This window comes from Carassius carassius, chromosome 14 (assembly GCF_963082965.1).
Source record: "Carassius carassius chromosome 14, fCarCar2.1, whole genome shotgun sequence".
Classification (NCBI taxonomy): domain Eukaryota; kingdom Metazoa; phylum Chordata; class Actinopteri; order Cypriniformes; family Cyprinidae; genus Carassius; species Carassius carassius.
Window position 1 is genome coordinate 28,297,890 of NC_081768.1, and position 21,693 is coordinate 28,319,582.

At 38.9% G+C, this 21,693-nt stretch overlaps 1 protein-coding gene across 2 annotated transcripts in view; it reads right to left on the reverse strand.

The window, feature by feature from the left end:
- LOC132157448 (exportin-5) overlaps positions 1-16,015 on the reverse strand; it is a 175,564-nt gene extending 159,549 nt beyond the window's left edge. For both annotated transcript variants that reach the window (XM_059566807.1, XM_059566806.1), the window contains exons 1-4: positions 15,765-16,015; positions 14,834-14,955; positions 11,074-11,146; positions 10,842-10,979 (exon numbers count right to left, since the gene is read on the reverse strand). In XM_059566807.1, the coding sequence (XP_059422790.1) occupies positions 10,842-10,979; positions 11,074-11,146; positions 14,834-14,955; positions 15,765-15,956 (525 nt within the window). In that variant the 5' untranslated portion in view covers positions 15,957-16,015. The remainder of the gene's footprint in view (positions 1-10,841; positions 10,980-11,073; positions 11,147-14,833; positions 14,956-15,764) is intronic.
- Between the last annotated feature and the right edge of the window lie 5,678 nt (positions 16,016-21,693).

Below are 21,693 nucleotides of genomic sequence, written 5' to 3' on the forward strand. Positions count from 1 at the left end.
GGCTTACATACATTTTTACGTATGCCATGTCGCATCATTAAACTAGCATTTAACAATGGACAAAAGTTTTTTTTTGTTTTTTTTTCTAACCTATGGTTCTCTAACCATAAATGCTACTGTAATTTGCCCCCTGACTAAGCATTTAAAGAATTTAGTAAAAGCATTTAAATAATCCTGTGAATGCACGTAAAGAATGCAGAATTGAATCGTTATAATCGAATCGAATCGAATTTAATTGTGAATCGAATTTAATCGTTCTAAATTAGCAAAAATCGTTCTTGAATCGAATACCTATGAATCAAAATCGAATCGAATCGCTGCCTTGCCAAAGATTCACAGCCCTATGACTTAATGAACTACTTTACTTCTAAAATCGATACTATTAGAGATAACCATCCAGCCGTCAGCTACAGTATCGCATCAGTGCACTAAAGACCCCCTGAGGAACAGTTGCACTCATTCTCTACTATAGGAGAGGAAGAAGAGAAATGTATGTTAGACCCTATACCATCTAAGCTCCTAAAAAAGGTGCTTCCAGAAGTCATAGATCCTCTTCTGACTATTATTAATTCCTCATTGTCATCAGGATATGTCCCCAAAACCTTCAAACTGGCTGTTATTGAGCCTCTCATCAAAAAAACACAACTTGAGCCCAAAGAACTAGTTAACTACAGACCGGTCTCGAATCTCCCTTTTCTGTCCAAGATACTAGAAAAGGTGGTATCCTCACAATTATATTCCTTCTTAGAAAAAATGGTATCTGTGAGGATTTCCAGTCAGGATTTAGACCGTATCATAGTACTGAGACTGCTTTCCTTAGAGTTACAAATGACCTGCTCTTATCATCTGACCGTGGTTGTATCTCTCTATTAGTTCTATTGGATCTTAGTGGTGCGTTTGACACAATTGACCACAACATTCTTTTGCATAGACTTGAACACTTTGTTGGCATTAATGGAAGTGCACTAGCATGGTTTAAATCATACTTGTATGACCGCCATCAATTCGTAGCAGTGAATGAACAGGTATCATATCGATCACAAGTGCAGTATGGAGTACCTCTAGGCTCAGTACTAGGGCCATTACTCTTCACGCTTTTTATGTTACCCTTGGGAGTTATTATCAGGAAATATGGTGTTAGCTTTCACTGTTATGCTGATGATACTCAGCTCTAAATTTCTTCATGGCCCAGTGAAACACCAATTTGAAAAACTAATGGAATGCGTAGTGGATATAAAAAAAACTGGACGCGAGTAATTCTTACTGTTAAATTCTGAAAAAACAGAGGAGTTAATTACAGGACCTAAAAACTCTGCATGTAATAACCTAGAACACTGTCTAAGACTTGATGGCTGCTCTGTCAATTCTTCGTCATCAGTTAGGAACCTAGGTGTGCTATTTGATCACAATCTTTCCTTAGAATGCCACGTAAAACGTACTCGGTTACTAACGTAACCTCGGTTCTCTCTAGAAGAGGGAACGAGTACTGCGTCTTAGCTAAGACGCTACGGGAAAAGTCTCTTAGACCAACACGGAAGCGACTGAACGTAGCTGTGGGTAACGAATATACTCGGGAGTCTGTAACTTACTACCGGTACTACAGAGACGCTGGTCTCATCACATTTTCATCACCGACTTGGTAGTGAATTAACAGTACTTGTGGCATCCCTAGTCACCGTTTTACTGTCTGGTCGGTCCAGTCTGAAATACTGCTAAACAGCGGACATACTGCTAACCACAGATCTATAATATTGAAGCGGCTTCACTGTTTGTTGGCGGTTTAGAACGTGATGAGCGATCCAGTCATATCTAGATCAGTGCTGCTAACGCGTTTTCATTTCTTCTTCGCTGCTCTAAACAGGGGTTGCTTGGGTTAACACAGCACAACTTCCTGTGTTTGCAATGCATTCTGAGCAGCGAAGAAGAACCGTGCAGCGGTTAGGCAAAGCTAGCGGTCATAACTAGGTCTTGTTTAAGAAAATGGTATCGGATCAGTATATGGGTTCATGTACTCGCCGATGCCAGAATTTGTTGTGGTATCAGTGATATTTCCGATACTAGTATCGGAATCGGAACAACTCTAGCTGTTTATGAAATTATGTCTCACAGAAACTTTTTCAAATGACTTTATCAGTTAATGAAGAAATTGCTTGAGATTGGTTTTATGAGATCTGCCTTTTTAGAAACTCCGATCAATTATCCCAGAGCGATTATCAGCCAATTGTGATCAGTAGCCGATCAATCAGAGCACCCCTAATATCTATGGTAGTACCTACAAGCTATAACTGTAAGCATTGAACTGCCAAATTTAAAAAAACAAAACAAATATCTCCGTTTGCATTGAACTTTCAGTTTTGTAACTTTGCATATATTGTTTATGCTCAAACAGCAACATTACACATTTACACACTTTCTTGGTACTACACCTTCCACATAATATATAAATACATTTAGATCACTTAAAACTAAAAGATAAAAAAGCACACATTTTCATTTAAAGTTCCCGTTCTTCGTGATTCCATGTTTCACACTTTAGTTAGTGTGTAATGTTGTTGTTAGAGTATAAATAATATTTGTAATATTCTAAAATTCAAAGTTCAATGTCAAGTGAGATATTTAACAATTTGCCTACATCGAACGGCCAGTTTGAACTACATCCCTCTACTTCCTTCATTAATGATGTCACTAGAACCGTTTTTTGACTAACCTCCGCCCACAGGAATACACAAAAAAAGGGGGCGTGGTGTTGCGCTCCCACGGAGAAGGAAGAGTTGCTTTTGTAGAGTGTGTTTGTCGCCATGTCATCGAAACGCTGACAGGTCACTTCCTGTTTGTTGTTGGCAGCTGTACTGCGTTTGAGCTCCGTCACTATATTCTTTTCATTGACTATTTTTAACTCAAAAATCAATTTTATACATCATCGTTTCCGTTTATATAACGTGTGAATATATCCTCTATTGTATTCTACAACAAAAACAATCAGAACGACTCGCTATCACTAGTTTTATTTTGATCTCCCGGGTCCGCTATTAGCTTTTAGCCCGTTAGCATCAGCGGCGTGGTTGCAGCTAACTGCGCTTACATTGCTAATACTCTATTCACACACATTACCACTGCTGTACTCACTGTTACTTGCTTTAATGGCGGATGAATGTCTCCACTCTGTGCAGCTCGAGCTCGAGGCCGTGGGAAAGCAGATTCGCGACCTGGAGGTGAGGCAGGCCCAGCTGAGAGAGCGGAGAGCCGCGCTGGAATCATCCCGGGCTGACGCTCACAAGTCCGGGGTAAGTATATAGCGATCTGCTAACAGTACCACCACGTCTACTCCGTGTGTTTCTCTGCACAGGCCCGGTGCACCCAGGACGCGATCTTCCCAGATGTCCTTCACTGCGACGCCGGGACACCACGGACCCTGGGTGCATCCACTGCGGAGGACGCGAGCCGGGTCCCGGGCGACGACTTCTCCCCCTCCTGCCTTCGACATCTCCATCCGGAACCGCTTCGCTCCCCTCCGCGAGACAGGACGCGACGCTGTGATCATCGGAGACTCCATCGTCCGACACGTAAGTGCTACGTTAGCCGAAGGTAAAGTGCACACTCATTGTTTGCCTGTTGCCCGTGTTCTCGATGTTTCTGCGCAGATACCCGCGATCCTGAAGGCCGACGAGAGCCCCAGAGCTGTCGTGCTTCACGCCGGGGTTAACGACACCACGCTGCGGCAGACGGAGACGCTGAAGAGGGACTTCAGCAGCCTGATCGAGACGGTTCGCAGCACGATGCCCGCGGCGACGATCGTCGTGTCAGGACCACTGCCCACGTAATCGACGAGGACACGAAAGGTTCAGTAGACTTTTTGCTTTAAATGAATGGTTGTTGTCATGGTGTAAAGAACAGAAACTGCTATTTGTTAATAACTGGAATCTTTTCTGGGAGCGTCCTAGGCTGTTTCGCGCTGATGGATTACACCCCAGCAGAATCGGAGCGGAGCTGTTCTCTGACAACATCTCCAGGACACTTCGCTCCATGTGACTATTAAGACAATTTTCTAATAACTATTATAATGAGTTTTGTTCCACCGGCTTAAATGATAAAAGTACTTGCGCTGTAAAAACTATTAAGACTGTGTCTGTTCCCCGAATAGTGATGTCAAAATATAATGTAGGATCTAGAAAAAATCTTATCGTAATTAAACCAGAAAAATGTAAAGTAAATGAACAAAAACAATTTTTAAAGTTTGGGCTCATAAATATTAGATCACTCACACCCAAAGCAGTTATTGTAAATGAAATGATCACATATAATAGTTTTGATGTACTCTGCTTGACTGAAACCTGGCTAAAACCAAATGATTATTTTGGTCTAAATGAGTCTACTCCACCAAACTACTGTTATAAGCATGAGCCCCGTCAGACTGGTCGTGGCGGAGGTGTTGCAACAATATATAGTGATATTCTCAATGTTACCCAGAAAACAGGATACAGGTTTAACTCTTTTGAAATACTTCTGCTAAATGTTACACTGTCAGACATGCAAAAGAAGTCTAATGTATCTCTTGCTCTGGCTACTGTGTATAGACCACCAGGGCCGTATACAGAATTCCTAAAAGAATTTGCAGATTTCCTCTCAGACCTTCTAGTTACAGTTGATAAGGCGCTAATCATGGGAGATTTTAATATTCACGTTGATAATGCAAATGACACATTAGGACTTGCGTTTACTGACCTAATAAACTCCTTTGGAGTCAAGCAAAATGTCACCGGGCCCACTCATCGTTTTAATCATACACTAGATTTAATTATATCTCATGGAATCGATCTTACTGCTATAGATATTGTACCCCAAAGTGATGATATTACAGACCATTTCCTTGTATCGTGCATGCTGCGTATAACTGATATTAATTATATGTCTCAGCGTTACCGTCTGGGCAGAACTATTGTTCCAGCCACCAAAGACAGATTCGCAAAAAACCTGCCTAATCTATGTACCCAAAAATACACATGAATTAGACAAAATTACTGACAACATGGGCACTATTTTCTCTAATACATTAGAAGCTGTTGCCCCCATCAAATTGAAAAAGGTTAGAGAAAAACGTACTGTGCCATGGTATAACAGTAATACTCACTCTCTCAAGAAAGTAACTCGTAGTCTTGAACGAAAATGGAGAAAAACTAACTTGGAAGTTTTTAGAATTGCATGGAAAAACAGTATTTCCAGCTATAGACAGGCTCTAAAAACTGCTAGGGCAGAGCATATCCACAAACTCATTGAAAATGACCAAAACAATCCAAGGTTTTTATTTAGCACAGTGGCTAAATTAACAAATTACCAGACGCCATCTGATTCAAATATTCCACCAACGTTAAATAGTAATGACTTTATGAATTTCTTCACTGATAAAATAGATAACATTAGAAATACAATAGCGAATGTAGATTCTACAGCGTCTAACACTTCAGTTTCATCCATCGCACCCAAAGATAAACTGCAGAGCTTTACAAATATAGGACAGGAAGAGCTAAATAAACTTATCACTGTATCTAAACCAACAACATGTTTATTAGATCCTGTACCCACTAAATTACTAAAAGAGCTGTTACCTGTAGCCGAAGAACCGCTTCTCAATATCATTAACTCGTCGTTATCTTTAGGTCACGTCCCAAAACCATTCAAGCTGGCGGTTATCAAGCCTCTTATTAAGAAACCAAAACTAGATCCTAGTGTACTGGCAAATTATAGGCCTATTTCAAATCTTCCATTTATGTCTAAAATTTTAGAAAAAGTTGTGTCTGCTCAATTGAGCACCTTCCTGCATAAAAATGATCTGTATGAAGAATTTCAGTCAGGTTTTAGGCCCCACCATAGCACAGAAACTGCACTTGTTAAAATTACAAATGACCTGCTTCTTGCGTCAGATCAAGGCTGCATCTCATTTCTAGTCTTACATGATCTTAGTGCTGCGTTCGACACCATAGATCATGACATACTCATAGATCGATTACAAAACTATACAGGTATTCAAGGGCAGGCTCTAAGATGGTTTAGATCCTACCTGTCCGATCGCTACCATTTTGTTTACTTAAATGGGGTGTCATCTCATTTATCATCAGTAAAATATGGAGTGCCACAAGGATCCGTCCTAGGTCCCCTTCTATTTTCAATATACATGTTGCCCCTTGGTAATATTATTAGAAAATACGGAATTAGCTTCCACTGTTATGCTGATGATACTCAGCTATATATCTCAACGAGACCAGATGAAACTTCCCAATTATCTAAGCTAACAGAGTGTGTTAAAAATGTAAAAGATTGGATGACAAATAATTTTCTCCAATTAAATTCGGATAAGACAGAGATATTAATTATTGGACCAAAAAACACCACACAGAATCTTGTAGATTACAATCTGCAACTAGACGGATGTACTGTTACTTACTCTACAGTCAGAAATCTGGGTGTTATATTGGACAGCAATTTGTCTTTTGAAAATCATATTTCCAATGTTACAAAAACTGCATTCTTCCATCTTAGAAACATTGCCAAGCTATGAAACATGTTATCTGTTTCTGATGCAGAAAAGCTAGTTCATGCATTCATGACCTCTAGACTGGACTATTGTAATTCTATTCACTTCTAGGTGGTTGTCCTGCTTCGTCAATAAACAAGCTACAGGTAGTCCAAAATGCAGCAGCTAGAGTCCTTACCAGGTCAAGAAAATATGATCATATTACCCCAATTTTACAGTCTCTGCACTGGCTACCTATTAAGTTCCGTATCAGTTACAAATTATCATTACTTACCTATAAGGCCCTAAATGGTTTAGCTCCTGCGTACCTAACTAGCCTTCTACCACGCTACAACCCATCACACACCCTAAGGTCACAAAACGCTGGACTTTTGGTAGTTCCTAGGATAGCAAAGTCCACTAAAGGAGGTAGAGCTTTTTCACATTTGGCTCCCAAACTCTGGAATAGCCTTCCTGATAATGTTCGGGGTTCAGACACACTCTCTCTGTTTAAATCTAGATTAAAAACGCATCTCTTTCGCCAAGCATTCGAATAATGTATCTCTTAAATTGTGAGTGTAGTTGCATCTGCATTTTTATTCTTTAGGTTGGGTTAAACTAATTTTACTTTGTTGGATCAGCAGCTATGCTAATGATGTCTCTATTTTGTTTCTATGTTTTGCCACGGACTAGGATTTACACAAGCTCCAGTCTGCTTCCAGAACACCTGAGAAGAGATGATGTTGACCCTCAGAGGACCCCAGATGATCCTAACCTTGAATCAACAAACAGAACTAACAATTATTGCTACATGTGTGACTGCATCATATAATTACTATTAATTAATAATATTGATAGTTCATCATCTAGCTGACTACGTCTTGTATTATTATTATTTTTATTTTTCTAAAATCCTGTCAAACGTGCACAAACTACTAGCTACTACTAAATATTGTAGAAACATAATTTTCTGTAAAGTTGCTTTGTAATGATTTGTATTGTAAAAAGCGCTATACAAATAAACTTGAATTGAATTTTCATCTCTGAGTCCAATCATCTTTGTTTGGCCTTGCCAGGGACGCTGTACTTCGAGATCAATGGTTACAATTTATGTTTTACTCGGTTCCCGAAAATTATAATCCACATGCAAAACTATGTGCAGCACATTTTGCTGAGGACAGCTTCCTCAATCTCAATCAGTTTAATGCCGGATTCGCACAAAGATTATTCTTGAAAGATGGAGCAGTTCCCTCTTTGTCTGGAGAAGGCGTTGTTTATGGACCACAAATGGTAAGTGTATTTTATTATTTAAGTTGGTGTGTTAAACAGTTTCTGTAACTTATTACACAAAGGGCAACGCTGTTTAGCTTTGTTAACTAGATGGTAGGGCTGTGCAAAAAGTTGAATGCGATTTTCATGCGCATCTCGTCAGTAAAGGCGTTCTGTGATTTGAAGTACATCTTAGGGCTGGGCAAAATGGAACAAAAAAAATATATCTCTATATATTTTGCTATATCTCAATATACAATATATATCTCGATATCTTTACAGGAAAAATAACCCCTCAAAAACTACTGTAAAAACAAATATGCCAAATATTACAGGTTTAGGCCCCTATGAAATGTTTTATTTTTTTCTTCACCATATGTCTTATTGTTATCTAATTCTGTGTTTAAGCAAGTGTAATTATTTAAATGCATAAAAACAACTTAATTTGTTAAATTTTTTTCTTAAAATAACCTTGTGAAATGTTTTTTTCCCCTCTGAAATTCTGTGTATTCACATTTTTCTGGTTATCAAATGAAGGCATAAAACATTAGTTTAAGTTATCTTTTAATTATTGAAAATTAAGCAAACTTTATTTTTTGTAAACAAAGGGGATTTACTATTAAAAGTAATACATGGAAGAAATGTTGTGTGATTATTCCTTAAATTATGTTCGTTTCATTTTAATAGTAGTAGGCTTTCTACATTCTGCTGAACAATAGGCTAGTAATAGATTTCTGGCAAATACTTTTATTTTGACAGGTTTACAGTTCTGTATATGTGATACTACAGTCTATGATGTGATATGACGCTAGTTTTACTCAAATCAAACGGTCAGATGCTCATGAAGTGACTCTCAGTGCAGTTCTGGAGATGTTGTTCATGTGATCACGTCTTTATTCAGTGAGAGGACAGAAGCTGAAATCAACGGAGCGTCACGCGCGATTCCGGGTGTGTAATAAAACGAAGAAGCGCTTATGCTCCATTCATTAACACAGACACGCAGAACATGCAGGATTCATATTTAAATAGACTTTTCCGGCTTAATATTTGTAGATATTAATCCATATAGCGATTTGATGTTGAGTGCAATGACCTACTTTTGATAATTCATTTAAAATTTGACAAATTCCGTGACATTCCACGTTAAACTGTAAATTCCGTTTTTATGACTGGATTATATAATATATCGATATATATGATGTGTCAAAATCCATATCGTGTTTAAAAAAATATCTCGATATATTTTAAAGAGAGATATCGCCCACTCCTAGTACATCTCCAGCATGTGTGTTCAGATCAGGCTTGCCAGGTTTTCAAAACAAATCCTGCCCACTTGCTTCTCAAAACTACTCCAAAACTAGCCAAATCGCGTTTCCAGGAGGGCAGTGTGCGCTAAGATGCTGTCGAATAACAACACAGGAACCGCTGGCACAAACAGAACTCATTACGTTTTTCTGAAGGAGGGACTTTATAGAACAAGGAAGACATCGGCCCGTTTTTATGACAGTGAAAAAGTGGTATACAGATAAGTGAATTGTGTGAAAAATACTGTTTTTTTTTTTACACATGAAGCATGAATACATGTTATATTGCACACTGTAAACGCAATCAAAGCTTAAAAAAAAAAACACGAAAAACATGACCTTTAAATAAACACAAAAAGAGGAAACCAAATATGATTGCAAGAGTGCACACAGTGCTCACACTCTCTCGTTCGTCATCGTCGTTAACAGTTCTGTCTAATACGGATAGAAGTCTGTCTAAGAATCAGATAGAACGGTAAAACAAAGGAATTAACGTATACAGAAAGTATTATAACGTTTTACTTTTATATTAGGCCTATTAGTAATAGAAATTCAAACATTATAATACTTTCTCGTTTGCCGTCAGCATTTAGCAAATACGCATTTATATAATTTAAACAAATCTTTGAATGACTAATGAACATTTAATTTGACAAACTGCAAACTTAGAATCCTGCTATGAGATTTTGTGAAGTGTGCATGATCACATGTTCTCTGCGGGATGGTCAGTCAGTCTGAATTGAATGCTTTAAAATTTTAACTCTTGATTTTAAATTACCGTATTTTTCGGACTATAAGTCGCACCTAAGTATAAGTCGCATCAGTCCAAAAATACGTCATTACGAGGAAAAAAACATATATAAGTCGCACTGGACTATAAGTTGCATTTATTTAGAACCAAGCACCAAGAGAAAACATTACCGTCTACAGTCGCGAGAGGGCGCTCTCGCAACTGTAGACGGTAATTTTTTCTCTTGGTTAATTTCTCTTGGTTCATGTCAAATTAATTTTGATAAATAAGTCGCACCTGACTATAAGTTGCAGGACCAGCCAAACTATGAAAAAAAGTACGACTTATAGTCCGGAAAATACGGTATGCTGCGCTTTATGCATTTGCCCACTGTCATGTTCATGTCATTTTCACTGTGGGCTGGTATGTAAAATGAGTGTTAGCCTGGCTTTATTTGAAAAATATGATTCCTAATGCACACAAACTTCCCAAAATACTGAGTGTTTTGTTGGTTACGGTGTTTACTTTTTAATTATATTTTTATTAAATATTTATTTGTGAAAAATAATGTCATCTTAAGTATGTTTCTTTTACACCTTTATTTTTTAACCCATTGTCAAATGATTTTAAATTTCTCTTTATTATCTTATTAATAATCTTTTTTTTTTATTATATCGGCTATCAGCCCCCCTTGCTTTCCAAGATATCGGCAGTCAAAAAACACATCAGTTGACCACTACACACTAGCGGCTTTACTGATGAGATGCGCATGAAAATCCCATTAGATTTTTTGCCAAGACCTAGCTCTGGTTATTCACTCCTCCCACCCACCTGCCAGACCTGAGACTCGAACCCGCAACCTTCAGGTTACAGGACTGATTAGATCATTAGAAGATTAACCATTAGACCATGGCTGCCCTTAAGAGGAGGGTTGTAAATAAACTCTGACATGAAGGCATATCTTCAGGAGCATGATCTAGCACCCAAGTCTTAAAACATAACCCTTTATGTTAGCCAATAAGCTTGATACCCCCATAGCAGTAAGGGCCTCCATCTCCTTAAGCATGTCTGGCCAGTGCTGCGGCCACTCTCTCTTGATCATCTCCACAACTATGCGTGAGAGGGCATCCTTAACATGACATTCCTCTTGCAAAATTGGATGTGTACCCTAAAACAGGACATTAAGCCATAATAGGAATAAGCAATTTATTTATAAACCAGGTAGTAAGATGATTAAGTAGATACACTTCCAAAATACTTACATCTGACAAGAGGCCCATAGTGCTGTTTTTCAGCTGTAGCTTTTCTTGCGGTGCCATGTCATTCCATTTAAACCTGTTCATAAAAATGTGTTTAGCTTAATGCTCAGCATTCATTGTGGTGAACAGTCATGGCCAAAAGTTTTGGCAGTGACATACATTTTGTGTTTTGCAAGGTTTGCTGCTTAAGCTGTTGTGGTGCTCATTCACATTGTTTCTAGATTATTGTGTAGAGTGATCAGATGCATTTTTAATAATTGCTAAAAGCTTCACTGGCCAAAAAAATTTACTTTTCACAAAAAAAATAAAAATAAAATAATAATAATAATTTCACTGTTTTTGATCCTGACACAAAATGACCAGCTAACATTAATTGACTAATATCAGCAACACATGTGAAAGTGTGAATGAGTACAAATCAGGTAAAATCACTATCATACTGATTACATTGTAAGAGCAAACTGATTGCATAAAAGGTAAGCTTATAAGCTGGATGAATTCCAATCATTGTGATCTTGTTAGCAATGGTTACCTCAAAAGAAACGCGTGCAGCCATTATTGTTTTGCATCAAAATGGCCTCACATGCAAGGAAATTGCTACAAAGAATATTGCACCTGAAAGAACCATTTACCAGATCATCAAGAACGTCAAGGAGAGAGGTTTGACTGCAGTGAAAAATTCGTCAGGACATCCCAGAGTGTCCAGCAAGCGCCAGGACCATCTCCTCTTGAGTCAGCTATGGAATCATATCACCACCAGTGCAGAGCTTGCTCAGTAATGGCAGCAGGTTGGTGTAAGAGCATCTGCACACACAGTGAAGCAAAGACTTTTGGACAATGGCCTGGTGTCAAGAAGGGCAGCAAAGAAGCCACTTCTCTCCAAGAAAACCATCAAGGAAAGACTCAAATTCTGCAGGAAGTGCAAGGTCTGGAGAGCAGAAGACAGGTGCAAATTTATTTTCTCTGATGAAGCTCTTTTCCGACTGTTTGTGACATTTGAAAAATCGATTGTTCGGATATGAAAAGGTGAACTACCATGAGTCCTGTGTGTTATGCCAACAGTGAAGCATCCTGAGACCATCCAGTGGGGTTGCTTTTCAACCAAGGCAGTGGGCACTTTCATAATTCTGCCCAAAAACACTGCCATGAATAAAGAATGGTATCAAAAGGTCCTGCAAGAGCGACTTCTTCCAATGATCCATGAGCAATTTGGTGATGAACCGTGCATTTTCCAGCATTATGGAGCACCATAAATCACAAAGCAAGAGTGATAAAGAAGTGGCTCGAAGACCATTACATTGAAATTTTGGATCCATGGCCAGGCAACTCCCCGGATCTCAATCCCATAGAGAACTTGTGGTCAGTCCTTAAAAGGCAAGTGGAAAAGCAGAATCCCACAAATTGTGATCCAACTAATAAGGCAAGAATGGATCGCCATCTGAAAGAATTTGGCCTAGAAGCTAATATCCAGCATGCCAGAGTAAACTGCAGAGGTTACGAAGAACAAGGGTCAATGCTGTAAATATATAGTCTATAAATATTTGCCAATAAAAACCTTTAAACTTTATGATATGCTTATTGTTTTTCAGTATAGTGTTGGGCAATATAGTTATTTTTCAAATCGTCATAACGTCAGCCTGTGAGATCGACGAAACACGATATTATCATGCATGGGTGGAGCAAGAGAGAGTTATGCTATGACAATTTGCTCTTGTCATAGCATAACTATTTGTTGTTTTAAGCTGCGCAGGTGCACGAGAGAGAGACTATTGAATCACCAATAATCGAAAAATAATACTTTCAAACATAATGATAAACTAACGTTAAATAAAAAAATACTGTATTTAAAACAGCTAGTTCATATATACTCGGACGCAACTGTCATCTAGTGCGTCCTGTGACAAATTTGCCACATCTGTGCTGGTAAGTTATCAATCTAAATGTCAACGGTGAAAATCAATAGTAGATTTAACACTAATATTGGACATAAACGAAACATGTTTAATATAAAGTATTCAAAAGTTCAACTGAACTGATGCATTAAGCCTATGTTATATTTTCTGCATGAGCGATCCGGACGTGCACACGGACGCGGACTTCTTCCATCTCTAGACAGCGTGCCTCATGATGAGCCCAACACACCGCCACAGAAACAAGAATGAGATGCATTCTAACTAGGGGTGTAACGGTACGCAAAAATCACGGTTCGGTACGTACCTCGGTTTTAAAGTCACGGTTCGGTTCATTTTCGGTACAGTAAGGGAAAGAAATGCAAACATTAAACTGCAGGTTGTTTATTACTATACACTTTTTTTAAAAAATACATTTTAATTAAATATATATAAAATAAAAAAAAGAATAAGAAATAAAATACTGCTTCAAAGTTCTCCTCTAAATAAAATCCTATCATACTTTCATATAATAAAATATAATGTAAAATATAAATAAATAACTATGATTACAGTGCAGCATTACCAATCCCAGCTTGTAGGCCTGCTTCACCAGAACCGTGCCGTGCCTGCTGCTGTAGGTGACATAGAGGGAGACCGCCGACAGACCAGGCTCTTGTCTTCATGACAACAATATCTATACTTCATGTTGAGCATAAATATAAAGCCTACTGATAAAGGACACTGTCAACAGTATTGACGGCAAAATAGACTATGTTTGACAGGTGCAATATTTGAAAATCGATAATTATTAATTTATTTTTGAAATTACATTTATATCTGAATTTGTCAACCTATAGAATTTCAAACATCAAAGTGTCATGAATTAATATGTATTTGTTTACAAAATGACATATAAACATATTTTCCTATTCTATTTTGCCTGAAAACGCTTCCAACACGCTAGCGTGTCGCGTGAAAAATAGGCGTCGGTTCTATTTCTAGCAAGCACGCGTTTTCCACCTGCGCGTCTCACGCAGGCAGTCTGCAAGCTCTAACCTGTTAACATGGAAGCCGAATTAAAAACGGACACGCCACGTGGCTGAGACGCCACGCAGCCAGTGTGTCACCGGCCTAGAATCAGCTGCAGGGCGGGATTTGCGCTGAACGCGGAGACTTCGGCCACTTAATATGTTCGTTTGGAAACACGAAAATGTACTTGTTTCGCGCACAAAATATTGCACTCTGTCATTCGGTACACACGTGCATCGTACCGAAAGCCCTGTACCGAAACGGTCCGGTACGAATAAACGTACCGTTACACCCCTAATTCTAACATAACTGTGGCATTAAACTCAGTTAGTGAGGGCTCGTTTAAAATATTGCACATAATAGGCCATTCAGAATACTTGTTAAAGTGCAATTAAATACCTTATATCTGCAGACGATGTAGGTGGAGACTTCTTCACCGACTACAGGCTCATCCTCTTTTGCGTGCTTGTATGTGTGTGTGTGTGAAACCCGGTGCTGAAGTGTAATAGCTGGGCAGTTTGATAGCCGCATTATAATAGGACGCCAAATAAAAATAATAATAGTTATTATTATTAGCTATAATTTAATACATTAATAGGAGAATGAGCCTAATATCATCCTGACTATCGACAGAGAAATCTGCTACAGTCGACACATCTCTGACTTTCGTCGATACACGATACTATCGTCTATCGTGCACAACCCTATTTAAGTATACCATAGACACACATGGAAAAATAATCTACAAATACTGAAGCAGCAAACTTTGCAAAACACAAAATTTATATCACTGCCAAAACGTTGCCCTGACTGTACACACAAAAAGGGTTTAAAACACTTACTTGACTACATGCTCCAGTATCTGCAGCCCAAAGTGTCTGACCACTGCAGTCTGTGATATCTCCGCTAACTGAAGACCACATTCAACACAGAGGGGACTTTTCTCTTTGAACTCTTCAATAAACTACAACAAAAGGGAAACCTATTAGAGGATTTAACAACATGTTGTACTGCATCATTACACATAATTCATATTTTAGTATATGCAGTTCAAGGGACTGATCAGAACAGTAAAGAAAACTATTTTATGTTGTCTTAAAATTATTTGTTTTGTAAAAAAGAAAACTTATGACATATGAAATTGAGTTTACATCATGGGGGGGCAACAATTTTATGTGCACATTGTTTTAAAAATGAAAATAAGTCAGCAACAAATAAGTTATAATAAATAAGAGACATCAGTGCATATTTTATTTACAGATTAGAAAAACATGAAAACATATTAGCTGTTGTTGTTTTATCGTACTTTGTCCTAAGTGAGGTGCTCCATACTTCAGATATGAGCAGCTATAGTCTCGTCTTTACATATTTGTGTGGTACACCTCACCGTCTGTTAACAAGTGTCATTGTGTACTTATACCGAATGCTCTGCATCTGTAAAGGCGAGGATGTAAATGTGCATGGCATGCAACATTTTATGTATGCGAGATATTCAAAGAAATGTTGCCTATTTCTAACTTCCACATGTTTCTTGACAGATATTGATAAGGTTGGTTTGATAAGGCAACAAACAAGAACATCAAAACTCATTAAGATCACGATTTGTGCGAATGAATATTTGAACAAAACAAAAAACAAAAAAACGCGAATGATATGGAGGCACGATTAACGGGAGTTCCCAAAACAATGTTATGTGACATTCATAATATGGATTTATAAATTAATGCATTCATAATAGCCTTTTAATCGTATTTGAAATTAGACATAGTTCACCTTTAGGGCCTCCAGACGGTACGTTTGGCTTGATTCTGCCTCCATCATCACATTCACAGCCTTTTTGAGCTCATCGCACAGCGCACGTATCGGTTCAGCCATGGCTTTTAAACACGTCCAAGCAGATGGAATGTAACACAACAGTAGATCTGTAAAATGTACTGCACACTCCACTACAAGCTCAACATACATAGGCGAGCATAAAAAAAACGTGGTCGATGCCTACTGTCCACAGACCGCCTCAATCAAGATGGCGGAAGTTACGTGACCTGTGGGAATTGTAGTTTTTTTTAAACATTGTTTCTAAATACCAACTGCGTCTCTCCCTTACGAAAATTAACCATGGTTTTACTACAAATAAAACCAAAAAAACCATGGTTACTATAGTATAACCATGGTTACCACAAATTAACCATGGTTTTGCTATATTAACCGTAGTTTAACCATGGTATTTGTAGTAAATCTGTGTTATACAAATGGTAGTCAACACGCCAAAAAACCATGGGTTACTACAGTTTTACTATAATAAAACCATGGAAGCTATTCGCCTATAAGCCTTAAAAGCAGGGGCGTCGGACTGGGGGTAAAACCAGTACTGATTACCAGGGCCCCAAAGGAAAAGAGGGCCCTTGAAAAGGAATATATTGTATTTTTTATTTAGGGGCCCATCAGGACTGCCTATGCATAGGGCCCGGGATCTTGTGCAATGCCCCTGCTTAAAAGTATAATATTTTTGTGACTAAAAGTATATACCTTTGAGCTCATACTTTGTAGCAAATAGTAGGGAAGATTTGTGAAATGTGCTCTCTGCCATAGTGTCACATTACAGCAAACCAAACTGTCCTTCATCCTGTAAGCATCCTCGTATACATTCCACAATAAATATGATTAAATTAAAACTACCAAATAAATTGTCTTAAATACACAGATGACATTAATTAAATATTTGTTAATCACTAGGTTAGAAATTGATTAAGAAGTACTCTCAGGGCATATGAAAAATAACCATGGTTTTATTATAGTAAAACTGTAGTAACCCATTGTTTTTTGGCGTGTTGACTACCATTTGTATGCTTGTATGTTTGTAACTCTAAACCAAATCCTCTTCCAAAGCGATTGTAGGTTACCAGCCGTTAGACTAATAAAACCTCATGGTAAATTTTTTATAATTTAATGAGTAATAAGAAATCAATACCTCCAATCTTCTTAAAAACAAAATTAGGAAATATGTTCAGTCCACCTGTTTTTTTTTTTTTTTTTTAATCAATTTACTTTTAACACTTGGTTAAGTAGGGCAAAGTGAACAAACCAACACCTCTCTCAGTCTTATTTCTTAGAACTTCCTTTTTAATTTTGTGTGGTTTATTTTTCCACATTAAATTATATAGTCTAATAATTTATCTTATGATGACTTATGGCAATACAAGAAACTCTTACCTTCTGCTATTGATAATAAAACTCAACCAGCTAGCCAAAAATATTACTCATTTTTAATTATGTCTTTTCAGACTACCCTTACAATTTTTTCTTCCAAAAGCACCTAGCAACAAATTTAGCTATTTTTAGCTTTTGATAAATGACTCATCAATAAAAAAGCACCCATTTTCCATCTAAATTTCACAAAAAGAGGAAACCAAAGTTGCCTAGCTATACAAACATCACATGAATTAAGTTATTGCTGTTTGCAATTGTTCAATTTGATAATAATAATGTGACCTAAAGTATGGCTGTTAGGAATGTTGGCCTAATTAACTGCCACCCCACTTTCTGGGATAGGGAACCCTAACAATGATATTTTTAACACAGGTAGTTCAAATAAATGAACTAGAAGCCAGAGTACTTCTCAGACTTGAAACTAGAAGTCAGAGTACAGAGTGAAGTATGTTAATACTTTATTAACAAGTGACTTGCATGTCGTAAGCATGATTAGCATGTCATTAACAAGTTTCTAACATGTTGCTAGAATTATTAGTAAGTTACTATCATGTCGTTAGCATGACTACCAAGTAACTAGTATGTTGTTAACATGTTTCTAGCATGTTGCTAGCATGATTAGTAAGTTACTAGCATGTTGGTAGCATAATTAGCAAGTGACACCGTAGACACCAGATCCAGTCTGTATCCAGATCAGAGGGTCACTGCAGTCACTCGGATCCAGTACGTATCCAGACCAGATGGTGGATCAGCACCTAGAAAGGACCTCTACATCCCTGAAAGACAGCGGAGACCAGGACAACTAGAGCCCCAGATACAGATCCCCTGTAAAGACCTTGTCTCAGATGACCACCAGGACAAGACCACAGGAAACAGATGATTCTTCTGCACAATCTGACTTTGCTGCAGCCTGGAATTGAACTACTGGTTTCGTCTGGTCAGAGGAGGACTGGCCCCCCAACTGAGCCTGGTTTCTCCCAAGGTTTTTTTTCTCCATTCTGTCACCGATGGAGTTTCGGTTCCTTGCCGCTGTCGCCTCTGGCTTGCTTAGTTGGGGTCACTTCATCTACAGCGATATCATTGATATCAATGTGACTTGACTTGACTAACATGTTGTTAACATGATTAACAAGTGACTAGCATGTTGCTAGCATGACTATCAAGTGACTAGCGTTACATTATAAGAGTATAATGTATATCCACATAGAAATATGTGCAGTTAGGACCTACTGTCCTCTTTTTGTTTTTAGCACATACAACAATGGTAAAAGAAGAACAGAATCAACAGATAGACATGATAGACATTCCCCTCCTCAAATTGCCCTCAGCGAGGGAGACAGCGACTATTGTCCTGGATCAAATTTTCCGTATTCATGGCCTCCCCGCGAACGTGGTTTCTGACAGGGGTCCCCAATTTGTGTCTAAGTTTTGGGCAGAGTTCTGTCGACAGCTGGGGGCGACTGCGAGTCTTTCCTCTGGGTATCACCTGCAGACAAACGGTCAGGCTGAGCGTGCTAACCAGGATCTGGAGAGAGTCTTGCGTTGTGTGGCGTCCGCAGAACCGTCATCTTGGAGTTCCAGATTAACTATGGTGGAGTATGCTCATAACTCCCTCCTGGTCTCATCTACGGGTTTGTCTCCCTTCCAGTGCTGTTTAGGCTACCAGCCACCCTTATTCCCCCCCAAGAATCTGATGCCGTTGTTCCATCCTTGCACTCGTTTATTCAGAGATGCCTCCTTACGTGGAGGGTCACCAGACTGGTGACAGGAACAAGGCGTCAGCGGACCGCCACCGTGCTAAGCCCCCACTTTACGTGTGCGGTCAGAAGGTCTGGTTGTCCTCCAAGGACATTCCTCTCAGACTTCCCTCACGTAAACTGGGACCCAAATTTATTGGACCATTTGCCATTTCTAAGGTGCTCAGTCCGGTGTCGGTTCGACTCAATTTAACCCCCCAGTTTAAGAATAACCACCCGGTGTTTTATATCTCCAAGATAAAGCCCGTCATTCGCTCCCCCCTTCAGCCCCAGACCTCTGTCTCTCCGCGTCCTAGACTCATCGAGGGGTCTCCGGCTTATACGGTACGGTGGCTCCTTGATGTGAGACGGAGGGGTAGAGGTTATCAATACCTGGTAGACTGGGAGGGTTATGGTCCGGAGGAGAGATGCTGGATTCCGGCTCGTGACATTCTGGATCGCGCTCGCATTGACCAATTCCTTTGTCGTCATGGTGAGTCTAAGCCCCCCGGGGGGGGTACTGTCACGGTTCAGGGTGCTTCATCGGCTTCCCTGTTGTCTGTGTTCTGTCATTGTATGCTGATTGCCCTCACCTGTCGCTTGTTCCCATTTTCCCTTATATTCCCTGCTGTGTCTGTCCCTTGTTGTTAGTATATTTTGTGTTGACTTTGTGACTTAGTACTGTGTTACTAATTAATGTTGTTCAGTTGCTTTGACACAATCTTTTTTGTTTAAAGCACTATATAAATAAAGGTGACTTGACTTGACTACAGTTGGGGAAGTCGTGGCCTAGTGAAGTAGAATTTGACTCCTAACCCTAAGGTTGTGGGTTTGAGTCTTGGGCTGGGTATACCATGATTTAGGTGCCCTTGAGCAAATCACCGAACTGCTCCACAGGTGCCGCAGCATAAATGGATGCCTACTGCTCTGGGTGTGTGTTCACTGCTGTGTATGTACTTTGATGGGTTAAATAAAGAGCTCGAATTCGAAATCATCATACAACTAAAAAACTAAAAGCATAATCGCCAACTCCATTGTTGCACTTGGATTATTTCAGCATATTCCAACACTCATAAAAAGTGTCCTTTTATAGGTTAGCTCATTCTTTCAATTCACATATATTCAGGGTTACCCTGACTATGACTATATTCATTCTCAAGACATTTTACTGTACAGTTTTGGAGACACCTTAAAGCAAAATCACCAAAAACAACTAAATTTGTCCTAGCACTTGCACTGTGTCCTACATTCCAACACTCATAAAAAGTGTTCCTTTTATAGGTTAGCTCATTCTTTCAATTCATATGTGTTCAGACTCAGAATGACCCAGATTATCACTTTAAAAATTTGTTATATATAATTTTGGAGAACATTAAAGGCAAATTCACCCCAAGTGTCTGTGAATAACACTTTTACATCATGTCCCAAATCAATGGCAATTTTTTTTGGAAAAAAATTAAAGGCAAATTCACCCCAAGCACTTTTACACAATGTCCTATTTTCAAAAACTCATAAAAATCTTTGCTTTATTGGTTTCCCCTTCCTTTCAATTGATTCCTGTTCATAGTCACCCTGACTATTATAACTGTATTAATTCAAATAATAATAAGTAATTAACAACACAAAAAGACGTCAGGAAATTTCTATTTGATAACTTTTTAAAATAAGACCTGGCTAAACTAAATTAGCTTTTGCATCATGTTTTACTCATTTTCAAGAAACATCTAAAGACTCATCTTTTTTGTCTGCACTTAACCAACTAACACTAGCACTTTTCCTTTTCTTGTCTTTTCATTTATAACAAAAAACAAACAAAAAAAAAACCTGGCTATGTGTTCTATACTAGACTAATTGAGACTTGTCATGGCACTTGTATACTGTAGTTGTTCTCTTGTTGACCTGACTGCTTCTATTGTTCTCATTTGTAAGTCGCTTTGGATAAAAGCGTCTGCTAAATGATTAAATGTAAATGTAATGTAATGTAAATGGTAAATACCCTAATTTGAAACATATACCTCTTATGGAACAAACAGCTGTCCTCGGCCAAACGTCACCTCCGGCTGACACAGGGATTGTGTCTTTACTGCGGCCGGGGGGACATATCATACAGATGTGTCCCATCCTTCACCTACGACCCGTGATGAGTGTGGTTTCTTCTTCCTCAGTCAATGTACAACCTCTGACTACTGTCGTGCAACTCACTCCTGCTCAAGAAAAGACTCGATGACATCCCATATAAAGTCCCCTTGGCTAGTGAGAGGTTAGACACTGCGTGGTCACATCCAGCTTCATGTGGGCCAGTTACACATGGAGGACATTTGTCGACTGGTTCTAGAGGATTCCACTACTGGGATAGTTCTAGGGTGCCCTTGGCTCACTTTCCACAATTCCTCCATTTCATGGGCAACAGGAGAAGTCCTGAAGTGGGGCAATTAATGTTTTCTCCTCCAATGTTTCCTCACCTCTCAAGACGCATCGAGTCAGCTACAATGATCCCTGTCAACTTCACTTCCATAGAGAGCCCCCATTCCGTCGATATCCCCAATGACTATGCCCTCTTCAGTGATGTGATCTGCCCGAAACGAGCCTCCAAATTACCACCTCACCAACCATGGGACTGTATCATTAATCTCCTCCCCAATGAACCAGTACCAAGAGGTTAAAAAATACTCCCTTTCCAGCCCCGACCAGAAGGCCATGGAGGAGTATATTGAGGAAGCATTACAGCAAGACTATATCCATCCATCAACCTCCCCTGC